The sequence below is a fragment of the Callithrix jacchus genome, chromosome 10, assembly GCF_049354715.1.
Source record: "Callithrix jacchus isolate 240 chromosome 10, calJac240_pri, whole genome shotgun sequence".
NCBI lineage: Eukaryota > Metazoa > Chordata > Mammalia > Primates > Cebidae > Callithrix > Callithrix jacchus.
Window position 1 is genome coordinate 117174175 of NC_133511.1, and position 20416 is coordinate 117194590.

Sequence of the window (20416 nt, forward strand, 5' to 3'; positions counted from 1 at the left end):
CCACTGAGTTAGACTGTGAGAATCTGATTGTTTGACAAGATCCTGCAGTGATTTATATGTGTTCTTACACTTCCAGCTACAACAGATCTCACTGGACTAGATTGGGGTTAGGATACACATATTTTTAAAGTGTTCCGGATAATTTTGAAAATTATTCTAAAATTTGGGAGCTGTTGAAATAAATACTCTCTAAAGTGACAACGTCTGAAGCAGTGGTTCTCAAAGTATGATCCTGTGGCCGGCAGCATCAGCAGCACCTGAAAACTTTCAGAAATGTAAATTCTTGGCCCTCCTACTCCCAGGCCTTAGTAAGAATCTCCAGAACATGGCCCACCTATCGGAGTATTAACAAGTTCTGCAGGTGTTTCTCATGCTGCTGAAGTTTCAAAATCACTGGTTTAAACAACCCCCTTAATACCATTCCCCAACAATTCAATAAACATGCGTTGACACTCTGTGAACATTCGGCTCTAGGAACTTTGGAGAGCCTGAAGAAGTCACAGTTCTCAAAGACTGGTCAGTGACATTTTATTTGCAGTCCTGATTTTGGTTCTGGAGAGATCAAGAGAATGTCAAGTTTCAGCAGGTAGAAAAATTCTTTCTGTGAATATAAAAACAGTCATTTTTAGAAATAGTTTTTATTTTATTCTTTATACTTTCTGTATTTTTCAAATATTAAACAATTTAGATTGGCAAAAACAATACAATTCTGGAAAATATAAGCCATTGGCAAAAAGTGATTTGTCAATGCAGCCATCTGGGTGTGGCCGTGGGTATAAAAGTATCCCAAGCAGGGCAGCCGCTTCCAATTGCCTGAATTTTTCAGGAGTCATTAGTAGGCTGCTGACGTCATGAGGGATTTTGTGGGGTTGCAATCGTCTTTGCTTTTGTCTCTTTCTGAGCAAAAGTCAGGTACAAGTGACCCTTATATTTTGTTGTTTAAAGGCATGGTTTCTTAACGGCTGTGGGCCTTTTACCGTTTGTTGTTTTGAGTAGAAGTGACTTTCCGATATAGTTTTCTGACTTCCGTAGTGGTATTGCTTCCTCTTGTTTGTTCTCTACCACCCCATAAAGCAAATGATTGATCTCGTTTATCCTAATGCGCGGGAGAGAGCTATTTTTCATTATTCCTCTGGATTTAGGTGTTTTCTGTTGCGTTTGGTCACCCCATTCACCCTTCCTGTGGAAAAATATTTCTCTGTTTAAAGTTTCAACTCGATCTTCCACCTCCCACCCTGATCTCCCACTCATAATCCTGCTGCCTGCCTCCTGTCCCGCCCTGTTGCCTCCTAAGTGATCAGGAGTTAGTGATCATAAATCAGGTTGTGAAAATAAAGCTCTTCATTCTTTCGCCTCTCACTTCTTATTCTTCCTAAGTCATAAAGTTGTTATCATTAATATTAATTGTTTTATTTGTATTCCACTTACTTTTTCCTTGTGTCCTACCTACCTGCGGCTTATTTTACAGTAATCTTCTCATCTAAACTATATGTTTTTTCTTTATTTAAAAAGTTACTCTATAGAAATGCCACATATAAAATAAATGTAACTTTGTTATTTCTAGTATTTTTTTTTATTATGAAAATACAGTGATGAATCATTTGTTTAGACAAAAACATGTTTTTGTCTAAAAACTTTTTTGGGATATGTTTCTGGTAGTAGAGTTAATGGACACAAGTGAGGAAATGCTGCTGAAGCACCACAGCTGTGAATGTTTTGAGTTGGCAGACTCACCAGAAGTGAATAGGTTTTAATCTGAGACGATCTTCCTTTTCATCATAGAAGGATGCAGGGTGGAGACATAGCAGGTGCAGCTCTTTATCTTATTGGCAGGTCTAGCAAATGCTCAAGGGTACAGTTTCCTTTGTCTCTTCACCCACATGGGTTGTAGATGTCTGCCAGGGATGAGAATAGGAGGCCACAGAAGCTGCAGCTTCAGTGCCCTATCAGTCATCTACACCAGCCTAATTATGTAAACTCAAGCCAGCTTGAGGCTCCTCCAATCCAGACAGCAAAAGAAGCAGAGACAGCATCCCACATTTAGCTTACTGTTGAACTTTTAAGGAAACAGCACTGGAAGTGTGGGGAAGACAGAGGTTGTCTCTAGATAGGCTTGAATAGGACTGATCCTCCATTTATAATTTTACCGTTTCATCTGAATGATCATATTGTATCTCTCAAGGATATTTTACAGTAGTATCTTTTTAAAAAAAATATGCTATGTTCAAATTTCCTCTTGGTGTCCTCTAGCATAAAGTTTCTATCTAAATATTTTGTAAAAATATTTTTCAACAGTGTCAGTAGGATGTACTTCCTCTATGTTCTGGGTTGTGGCTGAACCAACTTTACTTGGTCAAGATCATATTTTGCATTCTGATGAAGTATCTCTAGGAACTGGCTGTCCTGTAACCAATGTAATTGAGAAGGGATATGAGTTTAATTACCCTGTCACTGAGTGTGGGATTCAGAAAGAGGTAAGAGCTGTGAGCATTTCAAATAATAAACTAACCTGTCGATTGTACCTTGCAGTAGCACTGTGTGTACTGTCAGTGTGAGATATTTTTATGGCACTTGAATTTGGTATTTTGAGGATAGGAAAACCAGTGGGAACCTTGATTTGGCCATGAAATATAATGGCTTATGGCCATTGTGGAGAATACTTCCACATACATATATATTATTATAACTTTCCACGCACTCTCTCCTTTTTTTTTTTTTTTTTTTTTTTTTTTGAGACAAAGTCTTCCTCTGTCACCCTGGCTGGAATTCAGTGGCACGATCTCAGCTCACTGCAACCTCCGCTTCCTGGGTTCAAGCGATTCTCCTGCCTCAGCCTCCCTAGTAGCTGGGATTGTAGGCAACAGCCACTGTGCCTGGCTAATTTATTTTTATTTTTAGTAGAGACAGGATTTTACCATGTTAGCCAGGCTGGTCTTGAACTCCTGACCTCATTCCACCTTCTTCAGCCTCCCAAAGTGCTGGGATTCCAAGCACTTGTAACTCTTTTTTAGTCCTTACATCCCCTAAAGTCTAGAAGCACTGTAAAACAGCCATTGTTCCCAGTTTTCACAGTAAGTAACTGAGGCTAAAGTGAGATAAAACATCTGTCCAACAGATCTATAAATGAAACTTGCATGTTGGTAAATTAGGATTTACAATTCTCCCTTCAAAGAAGAAGGCAATGAAATAAAGTGGATAATAACAGAGGTAGAATTCACTAGGGGAAATCAGAGGAAAAAAACTCTGAGGAGATTTGAGGTTAAGGTGGATTTGCTAGTATGTTGTTTTTAATTTTTACATCTATGTCTGTGAATGAGATTGGTCTATAACTCATTCTTTCTCATATTGCTCCTTGTCAAGTTTTGAAACAGTTTAGTTAAGACTGGAATTTTTTGATCCTTGAATGCTCAATAGAATTTGGCAATAAAATCTCCTGTATCTTTTCTCTGTGGTTTTATCACTGGAATGACGTTGAATCTAGGTGGTGAAGGCAATTGAATTAGGGAGGAAGAGAGCCAGGATTTTCTGACAGCAACGTACAGACTATTCAACATGAACCTTTGATGGAGGATGAAAAGTGGACTCTGCAGCATGCAGTGGTTTTACAATGTGAAAAAAGTAGTATATTTTGGGAGGCTGAGGCCGGTGGATCACCTGAGGTCAGGAGTTCAAGACCAGCCTGGCCAACATGGTGAAACCCTGTGTCTATTAAAAATACAAAAATTAGTCAAGTGTGGTGGCAGGTGCCTATAATCCCAGCAACTCAGGAGGCTGAGGCAGGGTGAAGAATTGCTTGAACCTGGGAGGCGGAGGTTGCAGTGAGCTGAGATTGTGCCAGTACGCTCCAGCCTGCAGGACAGAGCAAGACTACATCTAAAAAAAAGTAGTATATTTATAGGAAAATTAAGTGGTGAATAACCACACTCTCCATTTAGAGGTATGTATGTCCTATACAAACCATTCTGATTTCTTCCATATGTTGTTTCACATCTACAAAACTTATTAATTTAACTTTACATGGAAGTTTATAGATTTCTAATTTCTTTGGCCTTTGTAGTTTTTCCCTTATTTTGAAGTGTGACTTATTATGGATATACAGAAATCGTTACAAAGACCAAAGGATTAATAACCTGACTTTACAAAGTTTGTACAACTAAACATGAGACACTAGGAGAGGCAGAGACATCAACCACAATGTTATTACAGGAGCCACAAACTCTGAAGTCAAATAACCAATCAGAGCTGTAGGTTTCTTTTGAAGGCCTTTTTCCCCCTATGGCATGAAAACCTTTTCTAAAGTTTTCAGGGTCTTATAACACCCCATTGAAATTACCCTTTAAAGGGCAGATTGTATATGGAACAATTTGGTTAGTGTTTAAAACGTTCTTAAGTTTCTATAGAATACAAAAAACAATGTTAATATTCACATGAGTAATTTGATTTAATACCTTATCAAATCAGGTTATTTCAAGGAGTTTTGATGCAAAGGATCTCTCTCTACCTTGGCAGCTTCATTTCTTTCTTAGGTTTTTAATTTATAAAGATTTTCCATTTAAAGGGCAGGATCTAGAATTTCAACCATATTAAAAACAAAACGAAGACTGTAGCACTCAGTCTTAAGCAGCAGACGTGGATTAGGAAAGAATTAAACATTTAAGCGCACAATACATGGTTTTTAGTACACTGAAAAACTTGTGCAACCGTCACTGCTATCTAATTCCAGGATATTTTAATCACCTCTCAAAAAAATGCACCCATACCTATTATTAGTCACTCCACTGCCTCTTCTCCACTAGTTATAGGCAACCACGAGTCTAATTTCTGTTTCTATAGATTTGAATACTCTGGATATGTCATATAAATTCAGTCATACAATATGTGGCCTTTCATGATGTTTGCTTAGCATGTTTTCAAAGTTTATATCATAGCAAATCTCAATACTGTGTTTCTTTTTATGGCCAAATAATTGTTTTTACTTTTTGTCTGTTACTGCTATACATTTGTGCACATGTTTATGTGTGAACGTATGTTTTCGATTGTGCTGCGTAAATATCTAGAACTGAAATTTCTGGCTCATATAGTAACTCTTTAATTTTTTGGAGTTGCATAGTCTTTTATTTCTCTAAACATGATGAGTCTTTGGCTGGATGTCTTCAATAAAAGGTCTAACAATCAAAGTTAATCATTTATTTGTCCCAACTCCAACTCTTCTGTGGGAACAACTGTTCATCCTATTGTTTGGTTTCTTCCTTCAGTGCCCACCCAAAATACCAGTTTTAATGCCCACAGGATCAAAGCAAAACACTGAAACACCAGAGTTGTTGTAAATGAGTAGATTTTTTAAACAGCCAATTTGGACACCTGTTCATTGGAACTTATTTTTGCTCCAGCTTTAGTTCTTTGAGAAATGCAGGAATTCTTTTCACCAAACTATCAGCCTGATCCAAGAATGTTGAAAAGTTAGCTGCCATTGCTACCTCCAACCTCCAAAGAAACCTAAAAACCTTAGAAGATTAAATGTAGTAAAATGTAAACAGGAACTATAATGTACAAGCCACTTGAGAACTATAATTGTGCAGAATTTACCCATTTTTCAAATTATTTTTCTGAGTGAATAGAACATTTGTGAAACAAAGTATATGGTGCTTAGAAGAGTGGTTAAATGATGGGTTAGCTTTAGTACAAAACTTTTTCTGTCTTAGCTGGGTGCAGTGGTTCACCCCTACAATTCCAGCACTTTGGGAGGCCGAGGTGGGTGGATCACTCGAGGTCAGGAGACCAGCCTGGTCAACATGGTGAAACCTCGTCTCTACTAAAATACAAAAAGTAGCCAGAAATGGTGGCAGGCACCTGTAGAGCTGCTACTTCGGAGGCTGAGGCAGGAGAATTGCTGGAACCCAGAAGGTGGAGGTTGCAGTGAGTGGAGATCACCCAACTGCACTCCAGCCTGGGCAATGAGACTCCATCTCAAAGCAACAACAACAACAAAATAAAAAACTTTTTCTGTCTTAAGAAAGACAGGGGACTGCACAATCATCCTGTCAGGTAGGTCCTCTTATCCCCATTTTACAGAAGAGGAAAATGAAGTTCAAAAAGATTAAGTAACCTACCAAAGATCACACAGCCATGACTGCCAGTCTCTTGCTGGACACTGCAAACTTAGCTACTTTTAAAAGAAGACAATTTTAAATGGAGTACTAATTGTTATCCACAAAATGAAAACATTAATGTGATTAACAACAAAATATTTCTCAGATAACGGTTTTATAGAGAGGTTAAGGAAAACCAAAGTTAAGGATTCTGGATTCATATATAAAGATTTGGATTCTTTTTCAAATATAAAACACTCCTAATATTCCTGGTTCACTATTGAGAGGAAGGGAAGAATCTTGCAGTGGCTTAAATAACAAACAGCAATTTAATTCCTGGGTAGATATGCAAAAGAATTAAAAACAGACATTTAAACAAATATACCTGCACATATGTTCTGGAAATGAAAAGGAGAGGGCAAAGAGAGACACAGAAGAGAACCACTGCCGCTGCTGCCAGGATCCAGCTGAACTTGAGATTGTTTTATTAATTTTATTTTCAAGTTGTTCATTGCTAGTGTAGAGAAATAGAATTAATTTCTATCTATTGATCTTGTCTCTTATAACATTATTGAGCATGCTTATTAGTTGTAAAAGTTTTTTTGGGGTGGATATCTTATGATTTTATATATACAAGATCATGTCTTATTTATTTATTTAAAGATGGAGTCTTACTCTGTTGCCCAGGCTGGAGTGCAATGGTACGAACTCAGCTCACTGCAACCTCTATCTCCTGGGTTCAAGCAATTCTGCTGCCTCAAGGCTCCCAAGTAGCTGGGACTACAGATGTACACCACCATGTCCTGCTGTATCTTTTTATTTTAAGTGGAGACCAGATTTCACCATGTTGGCCAGGCTTGTCTCGAACTCCTGACCTGAAGTGATCTGCCTGCCTTGGCCTCCCAAAGTGATGGGGTTACAGGCATGAGCTGCTGTGCTAGGCCTCATGTCATTTTTAAATAGAGCTAGTTTCACATCTTCCTTTCCAATCTGGATAATTTTTGTTTTGTCTTCTTGCCTAATTTCCCTGGCTAGAACCTGCAGTACAATATTGGATGCAAGTAGTGAGAGTGAACATCTTTACATTATTTTTGATTATAAGGGAAAAGCTTTCAGTCTTTCACTGTTAAGTATGATGCTGGCTGTGGGATTTTCACAGGTGCTCTTTATCAGGTTGAGAAAGTACCCTTTTGCCTTTAGTTGTAGAGAGTTTTTTTTTCCATCACAAATCATATTGAATTTTACATTTTTTTCCCTTGAGGCTATTGAGATGATCATATGGGGTTTGCCCTTTCTTCTATTGATATGGTGTATTACATTGATTTTTGTATGTGGAGCCAACATATGCTTTTCCTGGGATAAATCCCATTTAGTCACAGTGCTTAATCCTTTTTATAGTTGCTGGATATGGTATGTTAGTATTTTGCTGAGGTTTTTATTTTTTTGTTGGTGGGGGGAGTGGTTAGACAATGGTTCTTCTTTTTTTTGTTTCTTCAACTTTAAGTTCCGGGGCAAATGTGCATTATGTACAGGCTTGTTACATAGGTAAACATGTGCCATGATGGTTTGTGGCACAGATCATCCCACCACTTAGGTATGAAGTCCAGCATGCATTAGCTGTTCTTCCTGATGTTCTCCCTCCCTATACCCTTGACAGGCCCCAGTGTGTGTTACTGTCCCCCATGTGTCCATGTGTTCTCATCATTCAGCTCCCACTTAAAAGTGAAAACATGTGGTATTTGGTTTTCTGTTTCTGCATTAGTTTGTGGAGGATAATGTCTTCCAATTCCATCCATGTCCCAGCAAAGGACATGATCTTGTTCCTTTTTATGGCTGCATAGTATTCCATGGTGCATATGTACCACAGTTTCTTTATCCAATCTATCATTGATGGGTATTTTGGTTGGAATTTTTTATATGTACATTCATAAGGTACATTGATCTATAGTTTCTTTTTGTGATGGCTTTGATTTTGTTATCAGGGTAATACATCATAGAATGAGTTGAATAATGAGCTCTCTTCTATTTCTTTTTTTAAAAAATATTTATTTAATTTTTTAAAATTTTATTTTAAGTTCCAGGGTACATGTGCTGGATGTGCAGGTTTGTTACATAGGTAAATGTGTGCCATGGTGGTTTACTGCAACTGTCAATCCATCACCTAGGTATCCAGCCCAGCATGTGCTAGCTGTTTTTCCTAATGCTCTACTCCCCCACCCTCCCCTGACAAACCCCTGTGTGTATTGTTCCCCTCCCTGTGTTCATGTGTTTTCATTGCTCAGCTCCCACTTATAAGTGAGAACATGCAGTGTTTTTTTTTCTGTTCCTGTGTTAGCTTGCTGAGAGTAATGGTTTGCAGCTTCATCTAAGCCCCTGCAAAGGACATGATCTCATCCCTTTTCATGGCTGTATAGTATTCCATGGTATATATGTACCACATTTTCTTTATCCAGTCTATCATTGATGGGCACTTGGGTTGATTTCATGTCTTTGCTATTGTGAATAGTGCTACAATGAATATACACATGCATGTATCCTTGTAATCCAGTGATTTATATTCTTTTGGGTATATACCCAGTAATGGGATTGTTTGGTCAAATGGTATTTCCAGTTCTAAATCTTTGAGGAATCACCATACTGCCTTCCACAATGGTGGAACTAATTTACATTCCCACTAACAGTGTAAAAGAGTTCCTATTTCTCTGCAACCTTGCCAGCATCTGTTGTTTCTTGACTTTTTAATAATCGCCATTCTGACTGGTATGAGATAGTATCTCATTGTGGTGTTAGTTGGCATTTCTCTAATGATCAGTGATTTTGAGCTTTTTTTCATGTTTGTTGGCCATATGTATGTCTTATTGTGAGAAGTGTCTGTTCATGTCCTTTGTCCGCTTTTTTTTTTTTTGAGACAGAGTCTTGCTCTGTTCTCCAGGCTGGAGTGCTGGAGTGCAGTGGCATGATCTTGGGTCACTGCAACCTCTGCCTCAGCCTCCTGAGTAACTGGGAATACAGGCATGTGCCACTATGCCTGGCTAATTTTTGTGTGTGTATGTTTTTAGTAGAGAACAGGTTTCACCATGGTGGTCTTGAACCCCTGCCCTCAGGCTGGTCTTGAACCCCTGCCTTTAAGTGATCCATGTGCCTCAGCCTCCCAAAGTGCTGGGATTACAGGCATAAGGCACCATACCTCTTTGCCCACTTTTTAATGGGGTTGTTTTTTTCCTGTAAAGTTACTTAAGTTCCTTATAGAGTCTGGGTATTAGACCTTTGTCAGGTGGATAGATTGCAAACATTTTCTCCCATTCTGTAGGTTGTCTGTTTGCTCTGATGATAGTGTCTTTTGCAGTGAAGACACTCTTTAGTTTAATTAGATTCTATTTGTCAATTTTTTGCTTTTGTTACAACTGGCTTTGGCGATTTCATCATAAAATCTTTGCACATGCCTATGTCCTGAATGGTATTGCCTAGATTTTCTTCTAGGTGTTCTATAGTTTTGGGTTTTACATTTAAGTCTTTAATCCACCTTGAGTTAGTTTTTGTATAGGCATAAGGAAGGGATTCAGTTTTAATTTTCTGCATATGACTAGCCAGTTCTCCCAGCACCATTTATTAAATAGTGAATCCTTACCCCATTGCTTGTTTTTGTTAGGGTTGTCAAGGATCTGTTGGTTGTAGATGTGGGGTTTTATTTCTGAGTTCTCCATTTTGTTTCATTGGTCTATGTGCCCATTTTTGCACTGGTACCATGCTATTTTGATTACTATTCCCTTGTAGTATAGTTTGAAGTTGGGTAGCATGAGGACTCCAGCTTTGTTCTTTTAGCTTGGATTGCCCTGTCTGTATGAGCTCTTTTTTGGTTCCATATTATTAAAACAATTTTTTTTTTTCTAATTCTGTCAAGAATGTCAGTGGTACTTTAATGGGAATAGCACTGAATCTAGAAATTGCTTTGGGCAGTATGGCCATTTTCACGATATTTGTTCTTCCTATCCAAGAGCATAGAATGTTTTTCCATCTGTCTGTGTCCTCTCTGATTTCCTTGAGTAGTGGTTTGTAGTTCTCCTTGGAGCCCTTTACTTCCCTTGTTGGCTGTATTCCTAGGTATTTTATTCTCTTTGTGGCAATTGTGAATGGGAGTTTTTTCATCATTTGGCTCTCTGCTTGTCTGTCGTTGGTGTGTAGGAATGCTTGTGATTTTTGCACATTGACTTTGTATCCTGAGACTTTCCTGAAGTTCTTTATAAGCATAAGAAGCTTTTGGGCTGAGTCCATGGGGTTTTCTAGATCACGTCATCTGCAAACGAAGACAATTTGACTTTCTCTCTTCCTATGTGAACACCATTTATTTCTTTCTTTTGCCTGATTTCTCTGGCCAGAACTTCCAGCTATGTTGAATAAGAGCGGTAAGAGAGGGCATCCTTGCCTTGTGCCAGTTTTCAAGGGGAATGTTTACAGCTTTTGCCCATTTGTTATGATATTGGTTGTGGTTTGTCATAAATGGCTCTTATTGTTTTTAGGTATGTTCCTTCAATATCTATGTTATTGAGAGTTTTAAAGACGAAAGGGTATTGAATTTTGTTGAAGGCCTTTTCTGTATCTACTGATATAATCATGTGGTTTTTGTCTTTGGTTCTGTTTATGTGATGGATTATGTTTATTGATTTGCATATGTTGAACCAGCATTGCATCCCAGGGATGAAGATGACTTGATCGTGATGGATAAGTTTTTTGATGTACTGCTGGATTTGGTTTGCCAGTGTTTTATTGAGGATTTTTGCATTAATGTTCATTAGGGATACTGGCCTGAAGTTTTCATTTTGTGTTGCATCTCTGTCAGGTTTTGATATCAGAATGATGCTGGCCTTATAACCTGAGTTAGGGAGGAGTTCCTTATTTTCAGTGGTTTGGAATGGTTTCAGAGTAAATGGTACCAGCTCCTCTTTGCATCTCTGGTAAAATTCAGTTGTAAATACAGCTGGTCCTGGGCCTCTTTTTTATTTTTTATTTTTGGTTGTTAGGCTATCTATTGCTGCCTCAATTTCAGAACTTGTTATTGGTCTATTCAGGGATTGAACTTCCTGGTTCAGTCTTGGGAGAGTATGTGTCCTGCAGTTTATCCATTTTTTTTCTAGATTTTCTAGTTTATTTGCATAGAGGTGTTTAAGGTATTCTCTGATGGTTGTTTGTATTTCTGTGGGGATAGTGGTAGTATCCCCCTTACCATTTCTGACTGTGTTTATGTGAATCTTCTGTCTTTTCTTCTTTAATAGTCTAGCTAGTGGTCTGTCTATTTTATTGATTTTGTTTTTCAAAAAAGCAGCTCCTAGATTCATTGCTTTTTTTTGAAGGGTTTCTCATGTCTCTATCTCCTTCAGTTCTGCTCTGAGCTTGGCTGTTTCTTGTGTTCTGCTAGCTCTGGGGTTTGCTTGCTCTTGTTTCTCTAGCTCTTTTTAGTTTTGATGTTATGGTGTTTCTAGCTTTTTCATGTGAGCATTTAGTGCTATAAATTTCCTTTTTAATACTGCTTTAGCTGCATTCCAGGGATTCTGATACATTGTCTCTTTGTTCTCATTAGTTTCAAAGAACTTGATTTCTGCCTTAATTTCACAATTTACCCAGAAGTCATTCAGGAGCGGGTTGTTCAATTTCCATGTAGTTGTGTGGGTTTGGGTGGGTTTCTTAATATTGAGTTCTAATTTGATTATGCTGTGGTCTAAGAGACTGTTATGATTTCAGTTCTTTTGCATTTGTTGAAGAGTGTGTAACACACTCTTCCAATTATGTGATCAATTTTAGAGTAAGTGCCATATGGCACTGAGAAGAATGTATATTCTATTGTTTTGGGCTATAGAGTTCTGTAGATATCTATCAAGTGTACTTGATCCAGAGCTGAGTTCAAATCCTGAATATCTTTGTTAATTTCATATCTTGATCTGTCTAATATTGACACTGTGGTATTAAACTTTCCTGCTATTATTGTGTAGGGGTCTAAGTCTCTTTGCAGGTCTTTAAGAACTTGTTTTATGAATCTGACTGCTCCTGTGTTGGGTTCATATATATTTAGGATACATAGCTTTTCTTGTTGAATTGAAACCTTTACCATGTAATGCCCTTCTTTGTCTTTTTTTTAACTTTGTTGGTTTAAAGTCACTTTTGTCAGAAACTAAGGTTGCAACTCCTGCTTTTTTCTGCTTTTCATTTGCTTGGTAAATTTTCCTCCATCCCTTTATTATGATCCTATTTGTGTCTTTGCATGTGAGAGGTGTCTCTTGAATACAGCACACCGATGGGTCTTGTCTGTTTATCCAGCTTGCCATTCTGTGTCTTTTAATTGGAGCATTTAGAACATTTACATTTAAGATTAATATTGCTATGTGTGAATTTGGTCTTGTCATGATGCTGGCTGGTTAATTTTGCAGACTTGTTAATGTAGTTGCTTCATAGTGTCATCGGTCTACGTACTTCAGAGTGTTTTTGCAGTGGCTGTTAATGGTTTTTCCTTTTCATATTTAGTGCTTCCATCGGGAGCTCTTGCAAGGCAGGCCTTCTGGTAATGAAATGGATTTTATTTCTCCTTTGCTTATAAAGCTTAGTTTGGTCAGATATGAAATTCTGAGTTGGAACTTCTTTAAGAACATTTTATATTGACCCCCAATTTCTTTTGGCTTATAGGGTTTCCACTGAGAGGTCTGCTGTTAGTCTGATGGGCTTCCCTTTGTAGGTGATCTGGCCTTTCTCTCTGACTGCCCTTAACATGGTTTTCCTTTATTTCAATGTTGGAGAAGCTGACAATTACGAGTCTTGGGGTTGATTTTCTCATGGAGTATCTTATTGGGGTTCTCTGGATTTCTTGAATTTGAATGTTAGCCTGACTTGCTAGGTTGGGAAGTTCTCCTGGATGATATCCTCAAGTGTGTTTTCCAAATTGGTTCCATTCTTCCCATATCTTTCAGGTACTCCAATCAGTCATAGGCTGGGTCTTTTTCCATAGTCCCACAGTTCTCAGAAGTTTCGTTTGTTCCTTTTCACTCTTTCTTCTCTAGTCTTGTCTGCCTGCCTTATTTCAACAAGATATTCTTCAAGCTCTGATATTCTTTCTTCCACTGGTCAATTTGGCTGTTGATTCTTGTGTTTGCATCATGAAGGTCTTGTGCTGTGTTTTTTAGCTCCATCAGGTCATTTATTTTTCTCTCTAAGTTAGTTATTCTAGTTAAAAGATCTTGTAATCTTTTATCATGATTCTTAGCTTCTTTTTATTGGGTTGGAACATAATCCTTTAGCTCAGTGAAGTTCATTATTACCCACTTTCTGAAGCCTACTTCTGCTAGTTTATCCATCTCAGATTGAGCCCAGTTCTGTGCCCTTGCTGGAGGTGTTGCAATCATTTGGAGAAGACATTCTGCTTTTTGGAACTTTCAGCATTTTTGCATTGGTTTTTCCCTCATCTTCTTGTATTTATCTGCCTTTAATCTTTGAGGCTGTTGACCTTTGGATGGTGTTCTTGTGGGGTCTTTTTTTTATGTTGTTTCTTTTTGTTTGTTTTTCTTTTAACAGTCAGGCCCCGCTTCTGTAAGTCTGCTGTAGTTTCTGGAGGTTCACTTCAGACCCTGTTTGCATGGGTATCAACCGTGGAGGCTGCAGAACAGCAAAGATTGCTTCCTGTGCCTTCCTCTGGAAGTTTTGCCCCAGAGGGGCATGGACAAAATGCCAGCAGTTACTCTCCTATATGAGATGTGTGGCAACCTCTGTTGGGAGGTCTCATGTGATCAGGAAGCATGGAATAAGGGACCTGCTTAAGGAAGCAGTCTGGCCGTCCCTTAGCAGAGCAGGTACACTGCACTGGGGCAGGGCGAGGGAGTCTTCCAACTGCTTACTAGAGTCTCAGTAATGGTGGTGGCCCCTCCCCCCAGGAACTTGGTCATCTTAGGCAGACTCCAGGCTGCTGTGCTGGCCACGGGGGATTACAAGCCAGTAGGTCATAGCTTGTAGGATTCCATGGGAGTGGGACCTGTTGAGCAAGGCATTTGGATCCCTGGCTTCAGTCCCCTTCCCACAGTAGTGAACAGATCTCTTGCTTCACTAGAGTTCCAGGAGCTGCCAGAGTATGCAAACACTCCTGCAGTTCAGTGCTTGTCTGAGTGGCTGCCATGGGTTTGCAGAGCTTTGTGCTTGGAACCGAAGGCCCTGATGGTATGGGCTCATGAGGTAATCTCCTGATCTGTGGGTTGTAAAAATCCATGGGAAAAGTGTAGTTCCCCAGACGGGTAGCACAATCCCGCACCCATCTCCCTTGACTAGGGGAGGGGTTGTCCCTTTGCCCTGTGCAACTCCTCCTGGGTGAACCATTGCCTCACTCTTCTTTTCCTAGCTTTCTGTCGGTTGCATGAACCGCCTGGTCAATCCCACCAAGAGAATCTGGGTACCTCAGTTGGAAATGCAGAATTCAGTCACCATTTATGTCCATCTCTGTGGTAGCTGCAGACTGGAGCTGTTTCTACTTGGCTATCTTGGCCTCTCCCCACCTCCACTTCTATTTGTTGGGAGATTTTGTGAAGCACTAGTTTTAATTCTTTTTTACATGTTTGATAGAATTCAGAAGTGGAGACTGGTGGAGCTTGGACTTCATTTGCGGGTAGTTTTTGGTTACTAATCCAATCTCTTTACTTGTTATAGGTCTATTCCTTTTGAGCACATTCAGAGTCAAGTCAAATAACCAGCATTTCAGGAAAAGTTAAAAAAAAAAAAAAAAGAAATTCTCTGAAGATGGGCTTTTGAGGAGCTCCAAACCATCTGTTTCCTATGGATTCTGCTAGGCTGTTGGCTTTCATATATACTGTGGACTGGGAAGAGGGAAATTGAAATAGAACAAGTTAAAATGCCACAAAGCTATAATTCTGAGATTCTACCACTTTTTTCTTTAATAAATGCTCCTTGAATTGTTGCAAAACTTAGGATAATATTCAGAGTCTTAAAAAATGTTGAATTTGATAATTTCTGTCATTTTCTTATTGTTTTATGAAAAAGTGGATTTTTTGGTCATCCTTACTTTGCATATTAGAAGTGACTATTGAATACATAATCACCAAGGGAAGTAAGGAGCATATAGTATTTATTTTATACACTTTAGATACAATTTATATACTCAACTAAAATAATCTTCAATAGCAATACAACAGAAAAGTAATCATGTTATTGAATGCTATATTCTATTCATTATTTTTGGAAACATTTTATTTCTATGAGATATTTATTGTATAATTTAACAGGTTGAAAAATAGTAATTCAGTAAGACTTTTTGTAAAAATTGTCAATAAAAAACATATCTAAATACATTTACAGAAGTTACTCTTGTGTTAAGATTATGAATCTTTGACCATCACCATAGTGGCTTTTTTTTTTATACAGAGACTTTTTCTGTCATCAAGGCTGGAGTGCAGCAGCATGATCACAGCATGATCACAGGTCACTGCAGCCTCCACCTCCTGGGCTCAAGTGATCCTCCCATCTCAGCCTCCTGAGTAGCTTGGAACCACTCAACCCAGTTGATTGCTTTTTAATTTTTAGTAGAGAGGAGGTCTTTCTATGTTGCCCAGGTTGGTCTCCTGAGCTCAAGTGATCCTCCTGCTACTTCCTTAGCCTCCCAAAGTGGTGGGATTACAGGTGTGAGACACCATGGTGGACCAACATAGTGTTTTTGATGTCTTCACAATAAGCATGTGTTCAGAAAACACAAATCTCCAATTGGTTCAGTATTTTCAAACATTTGGGATATAGTACTGTGATAATGTTTAAGGGCCAAATCTCAGGGAAAAAAAACTTTAGAATCGTAATCTTGTTTCTAGTCTGGGAATTCAAGGTTACAATCTTATTTTATTTCCACAAATGATAACTGATTGCACTGATGATCAAAAGCTTTGGATGGTGTTTTCTTAATTTTTCTGGAGACTCAGTTTTTTTTTCCAGCTCTATGTAGAGAGACCTTGTTGTAGTATAAAGAGCTTACATCTTGACTCAATCTGTTCATTGTTCAGATGTCTTTAAAACACCTGTGTGACATGACATCAACTTACAAAGTCTTTTTGTCCCACTAGGTTTTCTCATATGGAACAGTTTTTTATTCAACACTCTACTGTAATATAATGCAGAAAGGAGTCACTGGCAAAGTTCCTTTGATGTGCATTGTATACAGGTGAGTATAATGAACAAGATGTTTCACAGTATCCTCTAAGAACTAATTAAAAGGAAAACATTTTGAATATGAAGCTTTATATCATTAGAACTCTAGAGTGATGTTGGTTTGCATAGTTTCTCTGTGCAATGAGGTATTTATCTATGCCATTTGGCTATTACAGATGCTCTGGCCAAATCCCCTGGAACCCGCCCCCCTCCCCACTTCTGTTTGCCTCTCTCCCTGCTTGTGTGTGATCTGGCTTTCAGTGATATGAATTGGGCTTGGACACTTAGAAAATGCTTCCCACTCTCATGATTGAGTGATTTGAGACTGAAAAGCCAGCTCTGTTTCTCAAGTCAGGGATAAACGTGGAGGCAGGATTTAACTTTTCAACCTTAAAGAGTTGAAAACTAATTCAACTACTATTCCTGTTTCTCCAAGCATCCTCTGATCTGCGGGAAGGCAGCTAGGTGAGAAGGTGTGCTCACTTGAGGGTCCTGCTGGGGCAAGGACTCTGCCTTAAAAAGTCTTGTTGTCTTTACCTTCTATGTCCTGCTTTTCTCCCATTCCCTTTCTGGGGACACTTATATAATAAATCACCTGCATGTAAGTGTCCTTGCCAAGTCCTGCTTTTGGGAAATCCAAGTAAGACATAGTAAAATGAATTAAACAGAGCTCAGGTGATTGTGTCCATGATCATGTAGCTAGGGAGTGCCAAGTTAGGACTTGAGCACACCTTCTCAGCTACCTGCCTCCCCACAGATCAAAGGATGCTTGGAGAAACAGGAATAGTAGCCAAATTAGTTTTCAACTCTTTAAGGTCAAATTAAAAAAAAAAATCTTAGCCTAAATTGTTCTTTATTCTACATAATTCTTTTTTTGATCGGATTGGCCTTTACTGGACACTGCACAGAGCAACAGCAGAATGTATAATATTTTCAAGCATATGTGGAATTTTTACCAAGATGGACCATTAATATTTTACATAATTCTTAATTTCCCCCCCAATTTTGATAGCTTGTATAAATCAAAAGGCTTGAATGGGCATAATTGTATTAAAATATTTTTTTAAAAAGCAATAATTTAGATATTTTCTTAATATACTATGGCCCTATGGCTTTTGGGGAAATCCCCAAAACTTCGCTATATCTTCAGGATCAAAGGACAAATGCTGTTAACCTTTTAATAGTTTATGAATGACAACTTTTAAAAGATCCAGGATTCTCAGTTTATACTTGTAATAAATTGTCTTGGGGATTTAATTAAGCTTATCAGAACTAATGTTTTCTGTTTGGAATATATTTTCCAATGGTAGGACTTTTATTTTTTTTGACTAACACCCCTAACTGGAGGTGTGTTAATCCAAAAAACAAAAAAACAAAGTCAAGTAGAGGGCAGACAGGTAGCAGTGGTAGTAAATCTCCTGCTAAAGTAGAAAGAATAAAAATGAATTGAGACAAAATGAGTCTTACTGGTTTGTTTATTTTTTAATGTAATCTGATGTAAAAATTGTGTTTTCTTTAAAACTTTCAGCTCATCTTTGGATACCACTCCAAGCACTGTCCATAACAATCTTATAAAATTCCAAAATGATCCTCCCTGTACCAATTCTCATTCTGCCTGGAACTTAACCAACACTTGTCTATTTGGATTGCCTCGGATTCCATATTTTCAAGACTCCTTGGTGAGGATTCTTACAATAGACAAAACATGGCAGTGTCCACAAAGAAACGATCATATTGTTATAAGGAAGAAAAAAGCTCAAATCTCTACTAAGGTGTGTTTTTGTTGTTTAAATAGTGTCGAACTATGTGATGGGTCTCACATTACATTTCAATCTTGTTTAGAATGAATACTACTTCCATGTGTCTGCATATATCCTGTCTTGTCAGTAAGTCTCCCTTTACTCTGGTTATGACAAAAAAAGAAAAAAAAGAAAATCTCTAGTATAGTTCAAACATAATCTGAGTTGATAAACCATTCACTTTAAATAGTGCTCAGACACTTGAATAAAATTTTTCAGCTCTTTCAACCCTTCCCTCTAATCCCTGGCACATAGTAGGTCCTCCATGTTCACCGGTCAGTATATTAGTCAATGTGTTTTCTGTGCTAAGCTTATCAATTAAGTTTATTAATAAAAGTTAATAAACTTTTTATTAACTGCTTTTATTTTTTCTCTGCAGGTAGAGGCATCTCATCACTCACTTCTACTTAGTATGTCTCATCCGTTAGTCCATGAGAGTGCAAATGTAGCTATATTCTAGGTTCTTCCATCGCAATCCTGATAACTCTGTTGCTATAGCTTCCTTAAAATTTCATTTTTGAACCACTCACTACAGAATTCATCGCTTTTTGGTGCCACTTCCTGAGAGGACATTGGGTTGGGTAGTGCCCATTGCTTCATATGTTTTTTAAAAGTGTTCCTTTTAAACAAAGGCCATGATGCCCTTGCATAGTCTCTTATAATAAGATGTCTATGTATAATTTTTAGATGTGGAGTTGATCTTACAAATAAAATGTGTTGTGCCTTTGGCTGCACTTCTTGATGACTGGGTTATAATCTCAAAACAGAACTTAGGCTGGAATGTAGGCATGGAAGGGTCTCTGTCCTCCACCTGCTGTTAGTGTACAAGCCATGTTTTAAATACAGTAGACTGAGAATAATGCTACATGGTTGTTAGTTTAATTCCTTTAAGAAAGATTTAGTATCCATGATGGAAATGAACACATTGGATCAACCAGGAAATAGAGTAGAAAGTTTGACCTCTTGTAGATGTATGGCTTTGGGAAACAGCAATACAAGAATATTTCTATATCTTTATTCAAGATCAATAGGGTGAGACTAGTTGTCATTTTTGGCACTCTAGGAACTAAACCTTTAGTGATCCCTTAGGGCCATCCTTCTTTATTTCAACGACCACCCTCCAGTCATTGTATGATTTCAGAATGATGTTATTACTAACTGGAGGGTGGTCTTTGAAATAAAGGGGTCCAGATCTGTTGGGGGAGGGGGTTCTACCATTACTGAGGCAATCCACAGCTACCAAGGCAGTCTGCCATTACTGAGGCAATCCACCATTACAAAGACAGTCTGCCATTATAGAGGCAATTCTAACTATACCTTTATAAACAGAACCACAAGGAAGTTCACATAGCAGCTGGGCAGAGCCCATGGCAGCTCAGCAATGCCTCTGCTGGCAGACAGTGACTAGGCTACCTTCTTGCAGGACAGGGCATCTCTGAAAAAAGGCAGCAGCACACCAGGAACTTATAAATAAAGCCCCACCTTCCCAAGACAGAGCACCTGGGGAAAAATGGTGGTTATGAGTTCTGTTGCAGCAGACTTAAACGTACCTGACCAGCATCTCTGAATGGAACAACAGAGCTCACAGCTCAGCACTTGAGCTCCTATAAGGGACGACTGTCTCCTCAAGCAGCCCTCTGACCCCCATATATCTAAAGAGATACCTCATAAAGGAGAGCTCAGGCTGACATCTGGCGGGCATCCTTCTGGGACAAAGATAACAGAAGAAGAAACTGGCAGCATCCCTTACTGTGCTGCAGCCACTGCAGGTGATCCCCAGGCAAACAGGGTCTAGAGTGGACTGCTAGCAGTCCTACAGCAGAGGGACCTGACTGTTAGAAGGAAAACTAAGAAACAGAAAGAAATAACTTCATCATCAACAAAAAGGATGTTAACTCAGAGACCCCATCTGAAAGTCACCAACTACAAAGACCACAGGTAGATAAATCCATAAAGATGGGAAGAAACCAGTGCAAAAATGATGAAAATACCCAAAACTAGAACACCTCTCCTTCTCCAAGGGATCACAACTCCTCACCAGCAAGGGAACAAGGTGGATGGAGAATGAGTCTGATGAATTGACAGAAACAGGATTCAGAAGGTGGGTAATAACAAACTTTTCTGAGCTAAAAGAACATGTTCTAATCCAATGCAAAGAAACTAGGAACCTTGAAGAAAGGTTTGATGAATTGCTAATGAGAATAAACAGCTTAGGGAAGAATATAAATGAATTGATGGAGTTGAAAAACACAACACGAGAACTTCACAAAGCATACACAAGTTTCAGTAGCCAAATTGGCCAAACAGAAGAAAGGATATCAGAGATTGGAGATCAACTCAATGAAATAAAAT

General features: G+C 38.5%; 1 protein-coding gene across 1 annotated transcript; it reads left to right on the forward strand.

Annotated features, from left to right (window-relative positions):
- The first annotated feature begins 824 nt into the window (after window positions 1–824).
- Window positions 825–18795, forward strand: OOSP3 (oocyte secreted protein family member 3). Its single transcript, XM_054241525.1, has 5 exons — window positions 825–912; window positions 2296–2474; window positions 16181–16278; window positions 17794–17944; window positions 18444–18795. Exons 1-5 carry the CDS (start codon window positions 852–854, stop codon window positions 18522–18524), a joined length of 570 nt encoding a protein of 189 aa, XP_054097500.1. The 5' UTR covers window positions 825–851; the 3' UTR covers window positions 18525–18795.
- The last annotated feature ends 1621 nt before the right edge of the window (window positions 18796–20416 follow it).

What these genes read in the sequence shown, in the direction of transcription:
- OOSP3 (XM_054241525.1), top strand. Translation starts at nt 852, where the DNA reads ATGAGGGATTTTGTGGGGTTGCAATCGTCTTTGCTTTTGTCTCTTTCT. An exon ending in AGTGTGGGATTCAGAAAGAG is followed by an intron (nt 2,475 to 16,180) that starts GTAAGAGCTGTG and finishes TTGTCCCACTAG; the next exon opens with GTTTTCTCATATGGAACAGT. An exon ending in TTGATGTGCATTGTATACAG is followed by an intron (nt 16,279 to 17,793) that starts GTGAGTATAATG and finishes TAAAACTTTCAG; the next exon opens with CTCATCTTTGGATACCACTC.